This window comes from Chanos chanos, chromosome 10 (assembly GCF_902362185.1).
Source record: "Chanos chanos chromosome 10, fChaCha1.1, whole genome shotgun sequence".
NCBI lineage: Eukaryota > Metazoa > Chordata > Actinopteri > Gonorynchiformes > Chanidae > Chanos > Chanos chanos.
This window is the reverse complement of record NC_044504.1, coordinates 22316369-22342060: the sequence shown is the minus strand read 5'-3', so window position 1 is coordinate 22342060 and position 25692 is coordinate 22316369. Positions and strand designations below refer to the sequence as shown.

The 25692-nt window shown below is 39.9% G+C and overlaps 1 protein-coding gene across 2 annotated transcripts; it reads right to left on the bottom strand.

The window, feature by feature from the left end:
• Positions 1-249: 249 nt before the first annotated feature.
• sgms1a (sphingomyelin synthase 1a) lies at positions 250-25556 on the bottom strand. 2 transcript variants are annotated; one of them, XM_030786227.1, is made up of 7 exons: positions 25381-25556; positions 24624-24968; positions 5129-6060; positions 4184-4301; positions 2948-3101; positions 1751-1917; positions 250-1204 (listed from the first exon to the last, which is right to left on the bottom strand). In XM_030786227.1, exons 3-7 carry the CDS (start codon positions 5770-5772, stop codon positions 1031-1033), a joined length of 1257 nt encoding a protein of 418 aa, XP_030642087.1. In that variant the 5' UTR covers positions 5773-6060; positions 24624-24968; positions 25381-25556; the 3' UTR covers positions 250-1030. The 2 variants fall into 2 exon arrangements, with proteins under 2 accessions (XP_030642087.1, XP_030642089.1); XM_030786229.1 differs by having other exon boundaries at positions 24624-24925.
• Positions 25557-25692: the final 136 nt, after the last annotated feature.

Below are 25692 nucleotides of genomic sequence, written 5' to 3'. Positions count from 1 at the left end.
GTGCTACTCATTTTCATTTAAGGGGAAGAAGGGTGATTATTAATCAGTAAGGCTAGAGGAACTCACATTCACTGGATCAACACTAATCTAACTGGACGAGTAATTGTTCCCCCTCTACAATAAGAGTAACTTGGTTACAGGCAGGGGCAGTGATAAAGCGCCTTTTTCCACCAACATTCAGACAAAGGACAAAACACATATGTATTTGTGTGTGTGTGTGTGTGTGTGTGTGTGTGTGTGTGAGAGAGTGTTTGTGTGTGTGTGTGTGTGTGTGTGCGTGTGCGTGTGCGTGTGCGTGCGTGTGTGTCAATGTAAGTAGGAAGCTCCTTTAAACGAGCTGAATTTTAAGCAGATACTGGGACATATTGGGACACATGGTACAATCTGACAAGTAAAGGCACTGGTAAAGCACTAAAGCCCCCTTTTAAATTCTCCAGCATTCAAAAAGATACAAATCTAAAAAAGGACACTCTATTCTGACATCTGTATTTTTGGAAAATAAAGTTGTGAACTATTTAGAAAAATCTCTTGCACTTTTGTCACAATTAGTAAGATTGTTACAAAAAAGATGATTTGTTAAAAAACATTTTCTTTCTGAGTCTAAAAGTATTTTAGGCTATTTGACATCGTTTTGGCGGTTAAATAAATGCTTCTTTAAGTTACACGATTTTCTGTTACAGATTTTTTTTTTCAAAACAGTACTAGCTTGATACAAGAAAAATGTGGTTTTAAATAAAAAAATTCCACTCTTGGAGACATGATAATGCAACAAAATTTGAAATGCCAGACCTAGTATAGCAGTCCACAGAGCAGCAAAACCAAAAAGGTCCAGTTGTTAAAGTAAGGGCTGCTCAATATTCACATACCTGCGAAGGAAGAAAAATGAAGCGTTTGGGAAACGAAAAAAAAAAAAAAAGAATTACAAAAACATAATATATGTCACAGTGCTCAGCCAGTATTTGCAGGGACTGATGGGAATTGTAGTTCTTTTAGAGTCTCACAGAGCTCCGTCTCCCTCACATGCCCTAGATCACTGTGAGTCCAGTCTACTGTATTTGACTCGGCTCCATGGTAACACTCGCCATGAAAGTGGAAGCTGGTAGCTTCTAGGGACGAGGCCCTGCACATTCTTCTCAAAGTAGCAGAAGGGGCGATACCACCAGACCCGAGAGAACAGATTCCCCTGGGACCTCTCCTTCAGAACCTACACACAAAAAAGATAACCATGAGCAAAACAGTACAAGCATGGAAACCATTTAACAGACAACACGAGAGAAGCAACAAATTACAAATTCAGAAAGAGGAAAAGAAAAAACACTGATAAACAAGAGCATAACTATATAACTTAACTGACACTTCCATTTCATTTCAATCAACTTTATGTATTCTACTGAGACCTATGCAGTAACACTATGTATACTTGAATACTTGTAAAATTAAAAATAAATTCTCTACACGACACATACATAATTCATTTCAAACGGACAGCAATCAAGTAGAGAATATTAAGAACCTAATTATGAGTAAGAATTATCTTAATGATTGCACAGGGGTGTGTGCTAGCTATGGCTGAAGTATGATAACAGGGGAAAATCCCTTGTCTGGCTGACCCTCCCAGTGTTGTGATGCCTGACCCTGCCAGTACTAACACCAAGATTCAAGCTTTTGACCTCAGTTTGGGGCAAAGCATAATGTACCACTGATCCAGATACAGCAAATGGACAATGTTTGAAATGCAGCTTAGACTCACCTGCTGATTAGCCATAGTATGATACCACCAGAATAGACGTGTAGTAATGAAGTAAGCGACTACCACATCTACAGTGTAGTGATCATGGGCCAGTAAGATACAGAAGATGCCAACAGCACTCAGTGTCCAGCAGACCCAGTGATACCACCAATAACGTCTTGGAGAATCTGCCAATGGAAATGCCCAAGAATTAACATCACAGACATAGTACATGTTACTGCTTTTTCCTCTATCCTCATACATGAGACTATAAGGCTACATTTTGTATAAGATTTATAATAAGTTTTTCCATGAGATTGAGTTTAACATGGAGAAACAAAAGTGTAAAATCATCAGCAAATTAGAGTCAGTGTTGTTTTGCTGATATGAAAAGTAGCCTGAGGAACCCTGTAGTCGCGTCTCTAATGCAATGCCCTGATTTTTCCTGCCCATTCAGACTCCAAATGAAAAGGGAGCAAGGGTGTGAACAAGAATACCCGAGCAAATGGTGATCATGTGTTACAAATATTTAGACTAAAATTCAACTACGTACGTGGTTTTAAGAATGAAAAAAAATAAACAAAAAAACAATGGAAACAAAGAAGAAGGTGCTTGCTCATATTATACATTTGCCAAAAGAGCGTAGGGATGGCTCTGACCAGAAGGTGGAGCCATCGCATATAATTTCACCAGAATGGAAAGCCCAGCGTAATCCAACCTTAATACTGAGATCTCGCTGCATATTTTTTGCCCTTATTCCCAGTCTACTTGAAACATTAACCACCAAATCTCTGATATTTGACAGTTCTCTGCCATGTACGCCATGCATGAGTACATGTACCTCACCTTTACACTATTAGTGTGCAACTACCCACAGTATTAAATACAGACATGCAAACTGGTGCTGCTGTAGAGTGAACTTCTGTATGCTGTGTACATATGTGTCTGAGCCAGACTTACACTGTAACTGACCACAGACTGTAGGTCTGTGTAAGGTGATGGCTAAACTTTAAAAAGTACTGTTTTACATCACCTAGCATTTGTAGGCCAGCCATTTGGAGAGGAAAATGTTTACTTTTGCCTTCAATGAAAGGTTGAAGATTATTTATGGCTTAATGACCTTATTGCTATTTTTAAGCTTTAGCGTGAACTGGGTCCTTCTGATTTATTTGCTAACATATGGGCAAAAATGAACTTGAGGTGTGCGAGTGTACTTACATTCTCTAATGAAGAGGTAAGTAAGTGTTAACATCACGGTGTGTCCACTGTACAGATAATCTCCACACATAGTATGTGACCCTGTGATAGATAGACCTCCGCCAGCAATCATTTTCATAATACGACGCATCTGTGCTTCCCAGTTTCCAAACAGCTGCAACAACAAAACACACACAAACATGAACATAAACATGAACATGAACATGAAAATGCATGCGCACTCGCGTACACACACACACACCATAGGTCAGACTGGTTAAACACTACAATTGTAAAAGAGAAACACTGCATTTTTTTTTTTTTTTATGTATTGCACAGTATGGTCAGATTACTGCTTGTTACTATGGTAAATTGCACACTGTCATCACTTCACTTAACAGGAAACCAATCTTGATTACACTGGGTCACTGAACTCACTCATATGTGTTTCTGTGTGGAAACACGTTATGTCAGTTAAAGAATTTCACTCTGCACAAATTCAACACCATCACTCAGAGTTTCCGGTAACTTTGCTGAAGGGCTAAAACAGTTATAAATAGCTACAGGAAAGAGCTGCAAGCTGAACTGATACATTCACTGTTACCAAAGCCATTTTCATTTTCATATTTTCAACACACTTTCAAGCTCATGTGACAGAGTATGGTGAGTTTCACATGGCCTGTTTCAGTCACAAATAAACTGTAAACTGTCTTCCAAACTGTCTGTATCATGTATGCACATAACGTCGTGGAGACGCACATTTTCACACAAGTATTACACAAGCATTACAACAGCAGTCCCATGACGTGGTTGTCTGACAGTCAGGGACAAACATGAAATGATTTGCCAAAAAGTGTAAGTGACATGAGCACTTCCATCTTGTTGGCATGTGCTACATACTACTACACCTTTTAGTTAAAAAATCCAAGCAATTAAGTGCTGCCATGAACCACTACTACATAACATTTAAATGGATATAAGTAAAAGGCCACAGCACAAACTGCTTTGTAGTTATAATTACATTACACCATAAATTCTCATTCGAATTTTATAATATACATATAGCACATAACATGAAAAGCCATAAGATCAGTATATTTTATTTTAGCTGGGGGTTGATTGTGAATGTCATCCACTGTGAAATAAGCCTGATAATTCTGAGGACTGAGTAGTCCCTTACATGCTGTGGACTGGGGTTATAGCTACATAAGATAAGCAGTTGTGTCACAGGCTGCATTTACTTGGGGAGAGTGTTACCTTTGGCGAGCATTTGAAGTGCATGCCAGGCACTGGAAGAGTGGTGATGTACATGGTCACACACCTGTACAGGTACAAGGTGCCCACAATAAGGAAGAAACGACGCCCTACAATTGATCTGTTCATAGAAAGAAACAGAAGAATGAGTCGCTACAATACAAACGATGACAATAGTGATTCATCACCTCAGGAAATCAATTGATTCTCCTGTAAACTGTCAGTTATTTTTATAGTTGTGTCCTTCAGAGAAAGAAAGTGTACAAAAAGTATTCCTTCACATTCCTTCACATTCTATTCCTTCACATTTTTCTTCTGAAAAAAAAAAAATTGGTTTTCTTTTCCTTGAACATTTCTGTGGATTCCTTTCTGTACAGTACCCCTATTCTCTGGCATTTCAGTTGTTTTTGCGCCTGATTTACACAGGCCATCAGTCAAAATTGTAGATCCTAAAACTTCTTTACAAGTGTTTGAGCCACTAGCTATGTTCTGTCTGAGCTGAAATATTATATCATAACCACCAATATACTGTATGTGGTGTCAGCTGTGCACTAACTGTTTCTGTGCTTTACTGCAGATTCCTGAACAGTTACCTAAATTTTGATTGATCTGCTTCTAACCTGTATATAAACTGCATTTGAACCATTAGCTGCATGCTACCTTACTTGTATTTAAGCTGTTAGCCTACCTGTAAGTCAAATTTGAACCATAAACAGTGTACTAACTACACTGGAAGTGAACTGTTAGCTGTGTCTCAGTTATTAGCTGTGTAGCCTACTTCTGTTTGTATTCTTAGCTCTATGCTAACTCATCCGTGTTTGTATTCTTAGCTCCATGCTAACTGATCCGTGTTTGTATTCTTAGCTCCATGCTAACTCACCTGTGTTTGTATTCTTAGCTCTATGCTAACTCACCTGTGTTTGTATTCTTAGCTCTATGCTAACTCACCTGTGTTTGTGCACAAGCCACTGCAGCAACCAGAGCCCTACCAGCAACATGCCATTAATCTCACAGATGGAGAAGGCCCACTGCACACGATCAAACAGGTCAAAGAACTTGTCTGGCAGTGGGGGTGACTCCTCTTTGGGTGGTACACGTTCATGAACCACTGAGATCACCACTGTTGTCATGACAAAACAGCATACGGCGTATAGAAACGCGAGGCCAGTTTTGGCCCACTCAGTTGGGAAAGGCGAATGTTCCAGTTCCAGAGCTGGTGTTGGAATCTGAATGCGGATAGGCTCAGAGGAGAATCCGTTCTTGGATGCTCCATTGAGCAGCTTGCCATTGCTGATGCTACCATTGCTAAGGGAGATTCCAACATGACCGTTGGCAAGGTGACCATTGGCGTGGCTACCATTCTTGTGTGCCTCAATGTGGTGAGCGATGCGCAATGTTTCCAGGCGCTCCAGGAGGTGTCGACCGTTGTCACCAGTCACCAACGAAAGCGGAGGGTTCTGGAAGTCTGACACGGAAAGGTGCAAGAGAGTCTGGCCGTCGACGTTCTGTAGTGCTTCGGAGTACTCCTGCAGGCCCTCCTCATTCAACCAGTCAGAAACCTCCACCGCTGACCAAAGCCCCACCTCCTTCATAGTAGAGATGGGGGGCTTAAGCAGAGGTTGGCAGGGAGGAGACTCTTTTGCTGGTCTGAGGATGGAGTAGGGGTGGCTTTTGGGTCAACAGTCTGGCTCCCAGGTAGGACACATGCTGTCTGTGGGACATTTGAAGTCTGGAGTTTGGGGGTTCTACTTTCTTACCCCTCTCCTTCCTTTAAAACTGAAAATGATCACAGCGTGGATACGCCAGTGGGTTTGTGTGAAGAGAGTGAAGAGTAAGGTTTTGATAAGGGTCTTCTCACTGTAAAACTCTTGATTTCAGCCCTGTTAGAACAAAAATGAAGAAAAGTCAAGATCAGGTGTAAGAAAACTTACAAGTTATTTTCAGATAATGCACATTCATCTAGTACAGACTAACCAGGCAGATCTATATTAAAAAAGAGCTTAAGTGGCCAAAAGTCCAGTAAGTTTTGGGTTATCTTTAAGAGACTTGCATTCTAGGGGTTTTCATGCCAGCTTTGTTGAAAAGGCCATTATGATGTTCTTTTTCTGTGGTTCAATAGAGTTCCGCTGTTTCACTTTACTGCCTTTTCAGTTTTTCAGCTGCTATTTTCCTAACCTCCCACTGACTGATTTATGACAGTGTATTCACCAAAGCACTCTTCAATAATCCACCCAACCCCTCTTTTCCATACGAGCAAATGTGTAAGTCTGTTTGTGTGTGAGGGCCTCTGAAATGAACGGATATTTCCGGTGTGGTTTTTAACTTTGATATGAAAGCCAGAGTTATGATAAACTAAAGCGAAGACCAATGCAACCACTGAAAGGCCAAACTACACTGCCTGCAATCTTGTTATAAAACACAGCAACCACAAAAACAGCTGACTGCCTTGAGTATTATGAGTAAAGACACTTACAAAAAAGAGAAAAACAGATAATACACTGCAGTTTATGCTCAGAAAATTAGAGAAACTCATGCATGTTCATATTTAACTGAGGGAACAGTAATGTTGCCTCCTATTTCACAAATTTCTAATTCATTTAAAAGGGGAAACCACAGACTTTTAATTGATTTGTTATCCGTTGTCGTGGGGAACACAAAAATGTTGCTGAGATACATGAATCTCATATAGAATGAAAATTAGCAACTTGTATAACTATGATGCTTACGAAAATTTTGGAGAGCTTTGGTATATGCATTAAATACCATAACTGCAAGCTCACAATAACCGCAAGTAGATTTATAGACAGCTGATTAAGACTTTTTTCAAAACACTTAACATACAAATCGCAATCTTTTTAATAAAAGTGATTATTAATGTGCAGTATATATGCACATTAATTATGATGCTAGTTATTTCCAACCAAGGATGCAGAATTAAGGCATGTGAAGTAAAAGTCACTTTTTTAACAAACATTTGGTGTGTATAACCCTTACTCATGCATGCACACACAGATATAAAACAACACTTGGCATGAAACCAGGCCCTAAAACATACACCCACTCAACAAACGTATGCATGTGCAAAAAAACACAGAGTGAGAGAGGGTGAGAGAGACCGGGGGGGCGAGAGAGAGAGAGAGAGAGAGAGAGAGAGAGAGAGACAGATAACATTGCTGATAGTAATCAAATGACAAAATTCAATGTCCCCTGTATTGAAATGTTTTTGTTTCTGATGCCATTCTAAGTATTTGCAAGCTCTTGTGCATTTCAAGAGTTGTCTAGAAAGTCCAAGAAATAGAGGATATAAAACACAGTAGAGAGCCCTACACAACCAGCAAATTCTACACACATAGGAGTATTTATTGCACTGTAACCAGCTGCAGAAATTCATTTGACAAGGGAAACAAAGGCTCCTTTTTACAAATTAACCTTAAGAAATCCAAAACTGCTGAAGCATTGGTGATTGCAATCAACAGGTAGGCTAATACACAAAGGAGCAGAAATCTGCAATGACAGCAGATTTCTGCTCTTAACTTCTAGACCTGCAGCATTGGAGACATCACAAAGGTTGTGTTTTAATCTCGGCATTACCAATAGGCATGAAAAATAAGTGAGCGGCTCATCTTGTGGGAGGATCAGCTGAACAGGATTTCTCTGTCATCATGCTTCAATGACTCCTACTGTCCGTGGTCATGACTCTGCATGAATGTGAAAACACATGTACTGTCCTCACCCTCCCATACTGATGCACGGGTCATACTGTGACTGCAACAGTGGCACAGGGAACTGGACATTTCTGGTAAAATTCCAAAACTAAAATACATACTCGAGCCTTAAAGATAAGCCTTAAAAGCATATATATGAAAACGTACTTATTGAAAATACAAAGACACACACAGAACTGGCATGGGAACAGAGTTCCCACAGCACCTTCCTTAAGTGTTGTTTTGTAACCCTGTTTTCCAGTAACATCATTAAGTGGAAGCTCAAGTATAACTAACACGTGGTGCCTTGGCTGGCATGTGTGTACAGATTTGCAGGAACTCCCTCTACGTTTCTCTCTGTGTCACAGTCCTCCGAGGATGCTGGATGTCTCCTGGAAAACTTCATTTCAATTATCATGAGAGTAAAGCACACACACTTCAGTTTACCACCTCAATGGTTTTACCTGTGAGGGTCCTCTGCATGTGTGAGGGATATACTGTGCATACATACAGATGTTGGTTATCAAAATGATTGTTAACTTCGCATATCTCAATTCTGTATCCCTGGATGGAAATAACTGGCAGTTATCATATTTAAACACAGTCACAATCAGAAAATTTGAACTACAGCATTTGAGCTAGTGAACTAGAATTTCACTTACAGGATGAAATGTTTTTAACAATGTAAAGTCCCTTGTGGCTTTGGATGCTCATTGGGAAAAAAAAAAAACGTTTTACTCTTGCATGATCTCTTTAAGTGCAAATCAGCTCTTCCTGGAAAACAGAATGTCAGTGATCACATGTCAGTGGTGTCATCATGTACTTTGGTTCGAGCCCAAACAAAGAGATAAACAGACTCTACTAACAACTGTCTGCCTATTTAGTCAAAGACATTTTTTCTTGGGAACATGTCATAAAAGCTGCAGTCTTTTGTATCACAGTCTTTTTTATGGTTCTGGCAGTTTCACAGTATATCACAGTTTTTTGTTGTTGTTGGGTTTTTTGCATGACTGGGCCTTTATATAGGGTTGTAGGGGCATATTCTACTGTCAGGAGTACATAGAATACAAAAACATTTTAATTTCATCATGTTTATATCGAAGGCTTTGATTACTATAGGGTTTGCTTGGCCGCACAAAATTATACAATATATGAAGGAATCAGTGCGCATGAAACAGTTGCAGAATATAAACAATTTTTATTGTGCAAACTAGGGATGTCTCGTTCCAATCTCAAAGATCGGTATCGGGGCCAAACATGGCATTTTTTAACTGATTGGTATCGGCTTTATTGAGCACAACCCTAAGCCCGATCCTTTGTTTTATGTCAGCTGTCACACAGGTGTCGTAAACAGAGAGCATAATTTGTGGCAGGACACAGCTAAAATGTCTGAAGTGTGGAAATATTTTGAATTGTGAAACAAAAGTAGTCCGGCAGCCACTTGTAATCTTTGCAATGCGTGCATTTCACGAGACGGTAGGAGCTGCGTTCAATAGGCTACTACCGCTTTGATACGGCACGTAAAAAATAAACACTCAACGGAACACAGTGAGTTCACTCAGGTAACTCAGGCAAAGACTGCTCTGAAGCAACAAACATTGGAGGATATACATTAAACAGAGAGAGCAATGTCCTTGAGACAGTGACAAGGCCAAAAAGATTACCGAGAGGGTAATTGAATCAATCGCTTTGGATGACCAGCCCATGGCTGTGGTAGCAAATACAGAGGTGCTTTAAAATTCAGCAAACTGAGGTGAGTGGTGAGCGTTCCAGGCGAATGGATTTTCTTTTAATTTTAAATTTTAGGTCAGCATACTCCGATGACATTAATCCTCAAGGCTACTAACAACAACTGACGCTTGGTAGTAAGTAACGCGTTACTTACCAATAAACCAACAAAAACAAATATCCCTGACTGGCAAAATTAGCAATGGCATACTCGTGTGTGCCCGCAACGTCTGTGCCATCAGAGAGGGTGTTTTCCACAGCAGGACTTACTTAATGGTTCCCAGTGAATATCGAATAGTATTTTTGCTTGAAATGTCCATCCCTATAATTAATTGATGTTTTATAAAGTTATAACCGTTAGTAAGAAGGGTACCCACAGTTAATAGGGGTCCCACCTCAATATATTCTGCAGAACGCTCCATAGCACTTGTAGCGGTGAATAATATTATATAATATGTTGCCTACTAAAGCGTTACAGCTGTCATTTCAACTATGCCACAGTATGGCAGTAAATAAAAAAATTTATACCGTACAGGATATTAAAACCAGTATACCGAATGAATGGTAATACCGCCCCAGCACTACGACACATGGCCTGGTATTGAATGTTACATGCTGTATTGCAAGGAGTCTTCTGCTTACCCCCTAAAGGTCCGATTTCAGTGGTTGTGGTGTATGCACACTTGGCTAATGTTTACCTTGCTCAGTTTCCTGCACCCCTGGTGGAGAGGCACAATTTGAAATTTCACGTTAAGGGTGTAATACCAAAGATCTGCTCTAATTGCCTCGTTTCCAACCAGGCTCTGGTTGTCCTACTTCCTCTTCCTCTGATTATCCTGTTTCTTCTGCTTCACAAACAACTTTTGGCTAGTTGCATTTTGTGAGTAGACTAACTGCTTGGTGGTAATGTAACTGAAGAACATTTGCATTCATACCATTCAGAAACACACGTTTACTATGTCATCATCAGTTATAGCACACTCAATACACAACAAAAAAAAGCTCCTCTTCAACCAAAATCCACTGCAAAATGAGACATCTCATTTTTGTTTCCACAGGTCCTGAGGTCAGAATCAAAAGTGTGCATTTGTTTATCATTGAGAATATAATTTCGAGGGGAGGGGGGGTCATCAGGCAGAGGATCATCAGGCCACAATAAACACATGAGTCACAGGCACACACAAGAAACATGTCATCTTGCTGCCATAGAGGCAAACCTTCATTGCAATCAATCTATCCAATCTGAGCAATGAGCTCCCAACCTGAAACAGAGCTCATGAAAATGGCACATCACCACCCCCCAAGTCCCAACCAGCATGAGAACCAGAAAAATGGTTAAAACCAGTAAATGAACTACATTTCCACTCGACAAAAAAATAATAGAAATCAGGATGAGTGTATGGCTTAACGCAAAGCAACATTTTTAATGAGACGCTCTTACTATGAAAACACATCTTCGTGTTATATTGCTAATACACAGTACTCACTTTCTGTGTTATTGTACTCTGATCTGCAACTGGTTGTACGTACTTAAAATGAAAAACTGGGCAAAGGTCAGAGATTAATAACATCTTAACACCCTGATAAAATTTTATCACCAACTGCAGAGCACCAAAATGATTATTATTGGGGGGGGCGTCAGGCAGGACAGAGGAAGTACAGAGAAAGAGATTTAAACAACCACTTGAGCCATCTTGAGAGGGAGAACCTTTGGTCATTCTCTTAGCATATGACGCAATAAGGGTTGTAAACAACTCAGAGTCGTCACAAAGGCCACATTTCACATAGATTCAATAAGAGACTTTGGAGAGGACTTTTCATACATACATGACACAGACAAACACAATTTCTCAACCTCATTTTCAAACTGAATGATCAGAATAATGTGCTTATTGGGTTTGTTTTGCTTAACTTTTCTTGCACATTTTTACAAAGGTTACGACAAGGCCCATGCTAGTGTGGTTTAACTAGAGAGAAGGAGAAACATACACATGTAAAAACCAAAAGGCACTGGAAAGGTGGAACTATCAATCTGTATGTGCAGGGGTTTGTGTGAGCATTAGGATTAGGAATTACAGTATCAGTCATGATAAAGTCTGCATAATTTCAAAGATGATGTGATTTTGTCACATCACAATACTGTGACATAAGCATGCATAGACAGACAGATAGATAGATAGATAGATAGATAGATAGATAGATAGATAGATAGATAGATAGATAGATAGATAGATAGATATCAGCATTCAGGGGTGTTATTCTGGCATATGGTGTTTTGGAGTCACATGGGGATGTAATGACACATACTCATGAGGAACAAAAATAATAGAAAGGAACAAGCATGGAGTACCACTGACACTCAGGAGGAACTTACTCTTTAAAGGGAAGCCACTTCAATGATGTGGAGGTTGTTCAGCTAAAGAAGGTCAGAATCTGAGCAAACCACCATAATTTGTGTACAATCAATGACTGACAAATAGAGATGTACACTGGTACTCATATCGTGCCAATACAGCATGGTAAACACTCATGCTTGGCATCAGGATAATAATTAAATGATGTTACATAAGCTGTAAACTTGTCGTGAAAGTAAACAGTAGAATGCAACGCAGTCCACATCCCTTCTTTAGCTTCCACAGCTAGGAAATTTGTCCCAGCATCACGTACCAGCGACAAGCACAAAGGACTTTTTAGTGTTGCTTCTCAAGTTGTTAAAAGGAGAAGAAACAAGAGGAAACTTAAGCAGATCTTAAATTAGTAAATGTATGTAAGCAAGCAAAATGTTCTACGTAAGCCACCCATGTTTATTATTAGTTAGCTATATACTGGCTTTGTAGCAAAGGCACTTAAACATTTCTACATTCCTGCAGAATTCTTTCCATGCCTGCAGAATTATTAATTCTGCTGAAGCTAAAAAAAATGCTGTTCCAGTGAAATATTACTTGATAACTATTTTCTCTGAGTAACTAGAATGCTTCTCACGATGAGTAGCTGAGTAGCTACAATGCTTCTCACGATGCTTCTCCCCCCCTTTCATCTGTCCTCGACCTTGGCTTGGCTAACACTCTGAAACAAGCCTATTCAATGCAGACCAAGACCGACCCAAGATCAAGCTCCAGTGGCCCACAGCTGATCACAGTCAAATTCACATTATATAACACACCTCAGAGTGAATTATTTTTTCTTTGAAGTACTTTATTTAAGTCACAAGAACAAACCCAAGCAGTGAGCAGTGAAATGCAGCCCCCGCATTTAACCCATCCTATACACAAGTGAGCAGTGAGCGCAGTGAGCACACACACATTCGGAGCTAGGAGTGGTGAGAAGGCACAGGCACCCAGGGACCAACTACAGGTCTTTTTGCCAGTGCCTCAGTCAAGGTCACTAACAGGAGTACTGATCCTAGCATACATGTCTTTGATGGTGGGAGGAAACCGGAGCACCCGGAAGACACCCACGCAAAGACAGGGAGAGTGTGCAAACTCCACACAGAAAGGACCTGGGACGGCCAGGATTCGAACCCAGGTGAGGCTTCAGTGCTAACCACTGAACCACCGTGAAGCCCAGTTTATCCTACTTACGCTATGAACACTTGCCAACTTCTTTTGGAGTCAAAATGAAAAGGCTGCAACCTCACGATCACTGACATCACAAAGTATTAAAATGAGTTTTGACTTTAGGTCAAAATAGTCACACAGTATGTTTGTAGGTCATCATCTTACAGTCTTCATGCGCTTAGTTTCTGCTGAAATAGCGTGGTCAAGCAACAAGCCCAAAAACTGAGGACCCTCTGCCTCATTCAAATCACAGATGTGGCAGTGCTTCTGTTTTGCCCCAATATAGCAGTAGTCCCAACTTGACACCATTTACAGCAACAGAAATCTTGCAGTCATTTTCTTGATGAAGAACTTTAAAAGGTGCTGATGCTTAGATTTCTTCCACTCACTGTACTGGAGAAGCCCCTTGAAATAAACTGGTGCTTAATTTTAGTTTTCTTACAATCATTTTCAATAAGAAGAACCTTAAAATAAAATATACTGAAGACTAATTTTCTTTCATTCTCATTTTTCTGAAGAGCTTTGTAGCTCTTTATATTGAATTTGTTATTGTTTGTGTTAAATTTGTGCATATTTAAAAAAAAAAAAAGAAAAGTCATATATGTTTAGAAGAAAATCTTCAGTTCTAATTTGGTTCAATGCTCTTCCAAGCCAAATCGTCATACAAACCAAACTGTGGCCAAAAACCCAAAATGTGAATAGCTATGATACCTCCAAGTGACACACATTTTAAAATAGTCCATTACTGGTTTTCCAGGTATGGCCATTCTGTTTGTCCCACTTTGTCCAAAACTGTACACTTTCTACTGTTTTTATCACAGACAGTCGGTGGCTCATTTGCCAACCAGATGTTCAAAGGTGGTTAATGTAGATGTGACAATGAATCAAGACAGACTCGGTCTGGGACATTGGAGAGAGTCAGTTTCACAACTTAAAATTAATGCTGAGTCATCTTAATTATTTCCTTCAGTTTCTCATTTTGCTTTTTCAAAATCTTTCCATATTAATAAACGTGGTGAGACAGTGAATAATCATAAAAGTGGAAACTTTAAAAATCAGAAAATGTTTTATGTACTGTAAGAGAATTCTGATTAATGCTCATAATGCCTCTTTTACTTTTTGACCAGCTTCTCTTACAATGCTAAGCTGAAAATTTTAAAACCACTTGCATCTTTCCCTTGTCGACCACAGAGGTGACAGACAAGCTTGTTATACTAAACCAACTCCCTAACCAAACACACACACACACACACACACACTGCCCAAATTCCCCGACCAACTTTTATCTGTTTGCTTCAACACAGTCAGTTGTCAGAAATGTAGTATCTTTAGTCTAAACGGACAGAAAGTAAGGGAGCTCTATAGTGGGGCAGGGCCCAGTCATTTAGTTCTTTGAGACAGTTATTTGAACTAGGTCTCAGCCTCAGAGTGAAATCATTACAAAACAAAAGGGACGGTTGTAGGGGCCAGTGAGCCACTGCTAAAAGGTATTTGAGTTCTTTCTGAACAGAGGTCTCAGAAAAGAACAACAAGAACCTTTACAAACTTTCATGTTTAACTGATTGATAAAAAGCCTATGACATTAAAGTATTTATGCCATGCCTCGTATTTTCAAAGTGAAAATATAAAGTGACCATCAGCACAGAATAATGAGACAGAAGTTTTAAATACCTTTAAATACATACACATCAACTGAGACACACACTCACAGCAGATAAGACCCAATATGGTTTTAACTAAAAGGAGTGCCAGTCTTTGTCAGTCTGTTCAACTCAGCACAATGGAGAATGATCATCTTAAGCTTTTAGAGAATACAACTGTCTTCTCAGAACAACTCATTCAGCAAGCTCATGTTTCTGCATTTTGCCTATTAAATGATCATTCTAACTTAACTAGAGAACACCAATCACACAGCTGGCCAATACAATTCTAAATGACTTTGTGTGATCATTCAGTGAGCTCTGAGGTTAACAAACATTTTTTTTCACTGATTGTCAAGATGTATACCCTCTCTCTCTCTCTCTCTCTCTCTCTCTCTCTCTCTCTCTCCCTCCCTCCCTCTCTCTCTCTCTCTCTCTCTCTCTCTCCTCACTCCCTCTCTCTCTTCTCACCTCGCTCTCTCTCTTCGTCAAAGTTTCCAGTGTTACTTCTCTGAAAACAGCCTTTTGGAACTTTGACTGAAAATAGAAAATCCAGCTGTCTACTGCACTCACTCCCAGTACCCTCACATTTCCATCATAAACAAACACTAAAGTGTGTCCTCATACCCACACACGCACACACACAAACATACAACTGACTCTATGCAACACCATATAATTTTACAGTATTCAAACAACGTGACTTGTGACTTCACTCAGCAAAACTTTTGACACGATAACAAACACTGTCTATAAAAGAATATGCTACAGAACACACACACACACACACACACGGAGGCTTATGTAACAGAATTGCCTTACCGGTGTGTAGCCTTCACCCTTCACCTTCTTTCAAACAGGGTTTCTAATCTACAAAAAAATGGACTCTTCCCTCTCACAACCTAACAAGTTATCCTCTTCTTCCTTTGACAGGTCCCTCCCACCAGGACATATCTGTCTCCGTGGAAATGCTGTCATATGTCCTGACTGAGGTCATATAGCTTTCATATTCAGCAAGTCGACTCTTTCACAAACAAAAAGAGGCTTCCTGTCCTGAACCATTAACCAATTAGAAAACTACATTGATTTTAACATTAACATTAGTCCACAACAGTGCTTCACACCAAAATGTCAGTCTGAGCATACTGACAAACTGAAATCTGTCCTGGTGAATTTAATTTCAACATATTGACCTGGATACATACAACAAAATGTATCAATATGTAGATTACTATGCCAGACACACTCACCTTTTGTGGTTAAGTTCATTTCTGTATGATGCATGAACTATGAAAGCTCACATTAGAGGATGAGAAGATGTGATTACAACAGTTTCATTAGACTGCAATGTTCTGCTAATCCATCTTACAGGAGAGACATATTCTTCTGTTAAATAACACTAACCAAACACAGATACCTCCAACACCTGGATCAGTTTGAATTTGCCTAACTGAAGCTCTGGAAAAATACTGTACCAAGTACCAACACACACACACACACACACACAGGGATACACACAAACAACAACATATTCAGACACAAAGAGTGAGACACATATCTGTTGTTAGAGACAGCTGCTCCACATTAGCAATTCAAAAGACATGCAACTGTATGCATTATATCTTTCACACACACACACACGCACACACACACACACAAACACACACACACACACACACACACACACACACACACACAGACAGAGAGAGGGGATTCTGTCAAATGAATTCTGTGTAAATATACACAGACAACAGCACATAATCTTACTAATGACCACAATGCAAGGTATCACAAGTCTAGGACCTGGTGACAATGTACAATGTGAATGACAGACATATATTTACACATATATTAAAGGTAACTTTCCATTGACGTCCATGTCAAGCTTAATAATAACTATGAGTAAACTCATGGAGACTACATAAACTCAGATAAAATGTGCTCACAAGGTTAGCTTTTCCCAATATTCATTAACTCACAGCAAAACATGGTCTCAAAGAGAGTTCCAAAATAACCTAAAACACACACATATGCACACACTGTTTACTGTGTAACTAACCAAAGGGTTTATTTGACAAAAATGTTTTCAATAATGTTTAATTTACCCCACACTTTCTAAAAATCCACGATTGAACAAATAACAAAATAATGAGATGCAATAATAAACAAACTATGCAAAGGGAACAGCCATGCCCTGTTTTCTTTCAGTAAACTTAACGGACAAGGAGAAAAGAGGCTTAATTCTCTTTCTCCTGCAGTTCTAAGAGGCTCCAAGAAACAAAGGAATAGTATACCAGTATTTTTTTTTTTTTTTTGATAAAGCTTGATTTGAATGGGATTCTGAAATTTTGCTCGACATGCACCTCAAAATAAACAACAAAGCAGTGCTCTGGTGACATGGGGCAAAATTAAGTAGTTTACACAGTGATCTGGTAAGTTCTTTCTCTTGGGATGTTTATGTGATTTACCTATAGTATACTTCTAACCTGCTAGCTGTGTTTACAGTACGTGAGAAAGCTAGTGTCCTCTAACAAAGGCGGCATCTCAGATCTATTGTGTCAAATATCAACAGGGAAAAAGCTCCAAAGAATACATGAAAGAGTCAATATTTTATGAAAAGAAGGGTGGGGAAGTGTACATGTCACTTCCTCTTGTTTCTCTTTACAGAATGGTAGGCCTCAGACAACAACTGTTCATGCCTCAGGCATCTGACAAGGCAAAAACCTTTATGCTGCATTAAGACTCAAATTCGGTAACTCCAAGAACGGCGGATAGGAAGGACCTACATGTTTTTTTGCATTTGCTGTGGGGGTGTCTATGTGCAGAAAAGGTTATCAGCAGTACTTTGTCAAATCGTTAGCATACGTGGCTGCCCTTACATAAGTTCTAAATTAGAAAAGTTATCATTTGTATGCAACACCGCAATGCCTGTTTGGAGGTTATGTGTCATGACATGGCCCAACCTCCAAAGAAGCTCATTTTTATCCCCAGAGACAGAATGTACAGCTCAAGGAAGACAATTAGTTCTGCTATAATGTTTACCTCCATGTATAAAGTATGACTGTGGATAGCTTTTGGCAGTGACTAACCCAGTTCTAATTTGATTGGTTGATGCAGTCCATTATCAGATGTTTGTTTCTGCTGCATTAAGAGCTCAATTAGTTTCAAAGTCTTTGATGGACTAGGTTATGTTATTCCAGATACTGCATTACATTACAGGTCAGAGCACAATCTCTCATTTTCATGTCAGCTTAAGATTAATAATAAGGAAGTAAATCTGAGAAGAACCAAGACTCAGAGGAGAGAACCCATCATCTTCTTCATGGCTTCAGGTAATCATATTAGAGACATATTCAGGGAGCTGAAGGATAGATGAGGCAAATAAGGAAATGAGTTGTGATACAATCTGGACCCATTCAGAAGAGGTCAAAACAGAGACTAAATGAATTAAGCATTCAAACAAACACACAACTATAATGTTGCCTCTTGTAACAAATATAAGAAAATCAAATTCATGTTTAAACTATTTAAATATTAAGTCCTGTCTCTATTCATTTTGCTTCACTGAGTCTTACTTCAACTCCAGAGACAATAACAGGGAGAGGAAGTGAAAGACTCTAGTTTGGAGTCAGTACTCAGACCAGATCTACAGCAGACCTATCCACTTACTGTATGACTCCTGTTATAGAAGCTATTACAGGAATCTAAGGCCAGACTTTCCATGAATTTCATAGATACACATGCACATAAATACACACACAGGTCAGTTCTTATGACCTTCTAAAACAGCACATGTCTTTAAGTATTTCCTTAGGCAACAAATACAGGGACATTCAAAACTGTATAGGCCTAAGTAGCTCAAGTAATCAGACCTCAGTTCTCTGTGTTCATCGTGTTCATCATCATCATCATCATCATCTTTCTCTTAAGTTTAGCCATCTTTTCTGAAATTACCTGAGAGAAGTGCAATGCGGTCATTTCTACGCACACACACACACACATACACACACAAGCCTGAGGGAGACGAGTTTTATTAGCTTCTCAAGAGACTCCATTGACTGACGGTGTGTTCTGTGCTCTGATTTTACTACTCCTACCTGTCAATGAATGATTATTTATACACATTAATTTACACTTACTTTATACTTATAACATACATCTAATTAGAGCACAAATGTGAGTGTGAACTAGCTAAATAACTGCCTAAAGCTAAAGGTGCGGCTGCCAGCTGTCCGTTTTAAGTCTAACCGAGTCTTTCATTAAAATATCTCGCAAGCCGATTGGAGCTGTTTTATCGTTTCAGCTTGTAGATGGCCTTGAGGTGTGTGTGTGTGCGTGTGCATGTGTGTGTGTGCGTGTATGCAAAAAGCTGAGCAAGTGCAATAGCTGATGTCACAACTGAGGGGGGGCGGGGGGGGGGGGGGGTATTCTGACAAATCTGGGGATTAACTGCATTATTACATAACAACACAAGTGATAAGAGATTTGTGAGAATATATTCAAGAGTCACAAAATATATTATGTGCCTGTATATGTATCTTTGTGTTTAGTGGGCACAAGTGTTCAGACAGAGGAAGAGAATGAATTTGTGAATACTGTATAAATAGTACCGAGAGAGTTCTTCAAATTTTATCCAACTGATACAGATCACTGCCTTTTGACCTGGAGTACTGTTGGCAACCACTCCCCTCCACATGAGTTAACATACGACACCTATTTCCTTGTACTGCATGCATATGCACGTGCACACACACACACACACACACGTTTCTCAGAAATGACTTCCACTTTGATACACTACCTCAATACACACATTAACTTTTGATCTGTAATTTGAAAACAAAAGGTTTAACCACATTCCACTGGAACATCCTAAAATGCACAGATATAAAAATAAGGACAAAACTAAATGTCTGTGTGCAGAACAGTGCATTTACCAATATTAATCATAAGGCCAAAAGCATGTATGTTGTATCTTACTAATGTAAGACAGGAATAAGTGTTTTGCCTTGTGTTCGGATGTGCCTGTGTGTATGTGTTCCACTGCAGGAGACTGGTAATGTGCAAATACCCCTGAGCCCTGTTCTTATGGCCTCATAATGAGGGCACCTGCCAGGTAAGAGCGCTAATGAACACAATGTACCTATGTCTCCAAGGGCACGCGCGCACACACACACACACACACACAATGCAATTTATACAGTGCAAGAAAAGCAAGACAAAAGAGCGGAAAAGAAAACAGCGGTACCAGCCACATGAACATGCACAGGAAGATCATCCCCACACACCAACACAAATGAACATGCAAACGCAAAAATGACCACAAAAATATATTTCCAAAGTCGCTAAGCTTACGACACTGGCGGTAGACTTAAAATATGCTGTAGATTCAGGTTTCCTGCCTGTGGACAGATCGTGGTTCATCAACTGATGGTGAGGGACATGAGGAGATGTTTGATTAGTTCATAATTTTCTGCCTTTTCTCTCTCTTCTGATAGAAGGACAAGAACAAAGACTAACTTGAGTGAGCGTGAGGGAAGAGTGCACAGAGAAGTGAAGTTTTTTGAGGTTCACTGACAATGCGCCGTCTGACTTCTCACACTTTTAATTCAGCTTTTTGCAACCGCGGACTCTCTCTTCTTCTGTGACACACACACTGTCACTAGCTACAAACACTTACAATCACTGGCCACTTCATCAGCCACCTGTGTGTCAAAAATGGATTGCTCTTACAGACCGTGAGCCACGAGGCCTGTGTGAAGCACAAAGACAGATATTAAGGCTTCCAGTTATAGTTTCAATGATTCATAGGATGCACAAAATAGGCGATTAAAGCAACTTTGTGCATATAACAATTATCAGTACCAGGTATACTTATTCCAGCATCTCAGAAAGGGTTAACCTGGTCTTCTCACACAACAATGTCTGGAACACACTAGAAAGCACACTAGAAAGGCACACCAGTCAACAATAAACAACTATGGAGTTGAAAAACATTACTTGGTCTGAAGAATACTGGTTCCAGTTATGTCATGTTGACCCAAGATCAGGCATAGCATGTGTCGGAGGATCTTGAATGGTGACTGCCATGTAATGGCGTAGGAAAACTCACGCGTTTGTTCACTTGTTAACAGCTGAACAATGTCTGAACACCACAGTATATATGATCATTGTTGCTGGCTAAGAACATGACTCTGAGTTCATTTATCATACCTACAACAATTGTGTGATGCCACTGTGCCAACATCGTGCCAACATCTTAATGCAACACTTCCAACCGTTTGCAGAATACATGCCCTGAAGAACCGAGCAGGGCTCCAGACTGCGACCATTTTTTGAGAGAGTGTAAGTTCAAATTTCACGCGGACGCATTTGTGCAAGTGCATGATGATCATTAGGCAAATGAGAACCACGTGAGAACCATGCGAGAACCAATCAGTTCGGCGTGTGATGTGTTTGGTACGTGACGTTCTCTAGAGAGGCGGGAGTAACAGGAGTAACAAGCCTGACCAAGATGGCGGGGCTAAAGACTACATGTAGCCATGAAAACATGTATATGATTCAAATATGTATGGGCAACCATTTATGTCTACATTAACACAGGTTGTTATTTACATGTTACATGAACTTAGTCGGTGCCAGAGCGGTAGAAAAACTCTCTCAACAGCTCTGGTCGTGGCAAACAGACCACTGTAGACCTTCATTTAAGCACTCAAACTGTTGAGCTAGCTGACAGGCTTGCTGTTTTCACAACCAAGCCCCCAGAGCAAAAAGTGGTGGGGCAAAATTCACGAGGTGAGCAAATCATGTCCTGGTGCGACCAACTGAGAATGTTGGTAGCACCGGTGCGACCAGTGGAAAAGTTAGTCTGGAGCCCTGCCCAGAGAACCCTGGAGACAAAGGGGCCCCTGCCTGGTAGTAGATCAGTGAAAACTTACAAACAAGTCACTGGGTGTATATCTAGTGAAATCACCTAAACCTAAATCACCTAAATCACTTTTTATTGTTAGTTCACTGCCTGCTGCACACACTTTCTTGTTTGCGAATCATATGGACAAAAACCTTAATAAATAAGAAACCAATTAAAACACTAATTAACAGTGAGACTGTATTTCATCAATACAGTTTCTAATGCTAACGATCTATAATTGACCAAAATCCTGAAGCTAGTACATACCAAGTCATATTAATGGCTAGTTTCGAGTTTCACATGGTAATTTGTGGCTATATACAAGAACGCTGTATGTATTAAAATGTAGAGCTTGATACCTAAACAGCAGGAAAAATATTCATTGTGCAATATCTGGCAGAGTTTTGCTATGGATTTGACACACACCACAATTATTCATTCATACCAGACACTGATTAGTCAACATATCAATACATGCAGGTGTTGTAACAAAACATAGGCAACCCCCCACCCTCACCCCCACCCCCCACACACGGGATGAGCATAGACATTTGCACGCACAAAGTTGTTGCCATATTACTATCAATCTACTTGTGAGGCTGATGACAATGGTGTAGACCCATGGCTATGTTTAGAATGTACTGACATTTCCAAGTAGGACATATTTTAACTGAGGAAAAAACAGGACAAGAGGTTTTGTGTGTGTGTGTGTGTGTGTGTGTGTGTGTGTGTGTGTGTGTGTGGCAACATCAGTATGACCAAATATACAATGAATGAGGAATGTGAGAGAAACCCAAGAAGACAGAAAACATGTCACAACTAGAGAGAGAAACAGAAAAGAAGAAGAAGAAGAAGAAGAAGAAGAAGAAGAAGAAGAAGAAACATCTGGCTATGGACTTCTCTCCTTCCTTAGTTGTTCTCTATATGGGCAGGCCGGAGAGAGCAGCACAGCAGAGCCGTGCTTTGCGCTGGAGGTCACAACATTGTTTTGATTAACATCATGAATCAGCTTTATTGTTAGCTTTCAGCCCATCCAGCTGAGCAGAGCTACACGATCAGTTTATGAACGAGCGGAAAGGAAAAGCTGTTGTTTGTGAGGAAGAAGACACACAATGACCCCGTTATTCCCCACGCCATCCTGCCTGTGACTGTCCAATCTACCATTCCTTGTCTTCTCTTGTGTGTACATGTAATTATGGTTTCTTTCTGTGTAAATTGGGCTCATCCAATATTTGCAGTTTTACATGGTTTCTCAACTCAAAATGTTGATTCACTTAGGAATCTTTTGCAGTGTGTGCACGCTACAGTATTTCTCCTATTCTTTTTTCTAGTTCTCTTTCTTAATTAGAAACACGTGAAGCTTAGCAAGACGTGACCTACAAACAGGTTGTTGATGGAAAGCACAGTCGCCTTGATGCTTACAATAACACTAGGCTCGAGAAAACAAACAAAATGCCTCTTGCATATCTCAACCCTGAATCCCCTCATCCCCTCACCTCTGAGGTCTGTATTAAAGTACTTTTTTTATTTCAATGGTTTTCACCCTCACCTACCCACCCCCCAGCCAGTAATGTTTTATTGTCTGTCTCACCCAGAGACTAGCTGCTTAACCTATCTCCTCTTCAAAGGCAACGGTAAGAATATCCGTATCAAGGTTTACTTTGGTCTCCCTGAGGTACAGGTCCATTTAGAGAGAGGCTCCATGGAAACCAAGGAAAGAATCAGGTCAAAGTCTTCTGTATGCTGCAAGTCCACATTCATACAGTAGACAAGACTGGAGCAAAATTAGAAAATAACAACAAACTGCAACTCAGAAAACAACTGTTTTCAAGTACAGTTTCCCAAACAAACACATACTATACAGAAATGTAACTGTAAACACTGAGATTCCAGCTTTAGTGCCTCTAACATGCTACTAACAAAGATACTAACTAATCTGACCTAGAACATCAGTTCTTTAGAGATTAAGATAAAATAGATAAAGCATGCGATCTTACTTAAAGCCATATGTGCCACTTGAATTGTAAAGTGATGTCTGAATTCAGTCCTATAAACGTTTAAGATTGTTTCATTTCCAGGTCATTTTCAACAGCTCAACAACCTATATTTTTAACAAATAACTGGGGGAAATAACTGCATACAAAAATAAAGTTAATGTTTATTCCGTCGTGATTAAATAGGTAAGTGTCATATCCTAATTATGGACACTTTAATGTGAGGAAACTTCAAGTAATGATGAGTGTAGGCTAATCTTCGCGCGAGGGTGTCTCATGTGGCACTATTTCATCACAAATCTACAACGTATCAGTCCACAGTTCTTTTGCAGAATTTGCGCTAAATATGACAACAAATGACATCCTCAGCGACAACGCATTCCCTGTATATACGCGCATAACTGTACAATATAGGTGCAAGTAATAAGATGATGGTACGTAACGCACCAGCTGTCAAATTCTAGACAATAAACCGTCTTCAACGCAACGCGAGAAGGCAGCAAAAAGAGAACATAACAACCAACAGTTTGTAATCAACAGCTGCATGACATTTGGCTCCACTTCTTAACACACAGACGTAATTTACAGTAAAACGATAAATGTTTGAATAAGATTAAGAAAATCCCTGGCCGGTTACGCTACCTGAGCCTGCCTGTGAACAGCATGCCAATATAGCAACACTTCAGTCTGACGTCGCCTTGACAAACCAGCAGGCCAGCAGAATTAAATCGGGATTATGGTGCAAAGGTTAGCTCATCAGTAAAAATATATAAATAAATACGCATGCGCATCCCCAGATCTTAACGGAGAAAAGCAAGCGTTCCGACCCTTACACTCTGATGAAATTTTACACATTTGAAATCAACACATTTGAATGTTTCAAGGAGATTTCAGGTAGAGTTGCACTCACCGTATTTTACACTGGCGACTTGTGGCTCACTACATGATTAGCTAGGACTGTGGCGCACAACCAGAAGATCGATTCTTTGGGGGGAAAACGCGGCGTTGTCCTCAGTACATCTAGCAAAAATAACTCAGGTTTGGGCTTGTGTTACAGATTGTTGTTTACCATGTATCGGCGACTTCTCCCACCCCAGAGAAGTGCTGAGATATGGTGGGAGTGGGCGGATCTGGAGCGCTATCTGAGCTGCGTACAGGGCTGGGGTGGTCCTTTCTCCTCCTCCTCCTCCTCTTCCCAGAACTCCTTGCGCCCTACGTAACATACACGTCCTGTCTGTCCAACCAGAACTGTACACTGGATTAACAGGGGGTTCTACTGGTCAACTTTTGTCAACATTATTAGATCTGTTACAGCCAGTTTTATAACACCTGAGTCCTTGATTTCTTCAACTAAATATGCTGCTGTTACGCGTTAAGAAATATGTGTAAAAATATCTATTTTCTGCTACTCCTGTAAACATACTCATTCTAGCCTCCTTTAACCTCATCAAATGGAAAAAAAATAAAATAAATAATGCTAAAGATTAAAAAATTGTTCCCCATTGTCCATTATGATATTATTGCCAATACACTATAATAAAATATGTCAGTAACAGTCTTTTTTTTTTAAGTCATCAAATTACAGTACAGATGTATTAATCCTCTTGTCTAGTCCTGTGTTTGCATCATTCAAAGTTAAAAAGCGGCGTTTTTATGGACACGCTTACCAAGCAGCGACAAGATACCACTGTCTCACGTCCTGAATCACTTTAAGTGGTCAAACACACACTCGACCTCGCTTTACATGTACCTATAACAAGCTATTGAGGACTCTCTCTCTCTCTCTCTCTCTCTCTCTCTCATAAATGATCACAACAATGTACATTACACTTAAATGTTAAACTCTCCACAACTGCTGTCTGTCAACAATTGAACTCATCGAAATTTTTCTCTCAGTCAGGCATAAGCCACCAGCCAATTAGAATCCCAGTGAAAGTGCTTACTCGGACCAAAGGTCTTATTTGCATGCAAAATAAAAC

What these genes read in the sequence shown, in the direction of transcription:
- sgms1a (XM_030786227.1), bottom strand. Translation starts at nt 5,772, where the DNA reads ATGAAGGAGGTGGGGCTTTGGTCAGCGGTGGAGGTTTCTGACTGGTTG. An exon ending in ACTTCAAATGCTCGCCAAAG is followed by an intron (nt 3,102 to 4,183) that starts GTAACACTCTCC and finishes TTGTTGTTGCAG; the next exon opens with CTGTTTGGAAACTGGGAAGC. An exon ending in ATACTATGGCTAATCAGCAG is followed by an intron (nt 1,205 to 1,750) that starts GTGAGTCTAAGC and finishes TTTTGTGTGTAG; the next exon opens with GTTCTGAAGGAGAGGTCCCA.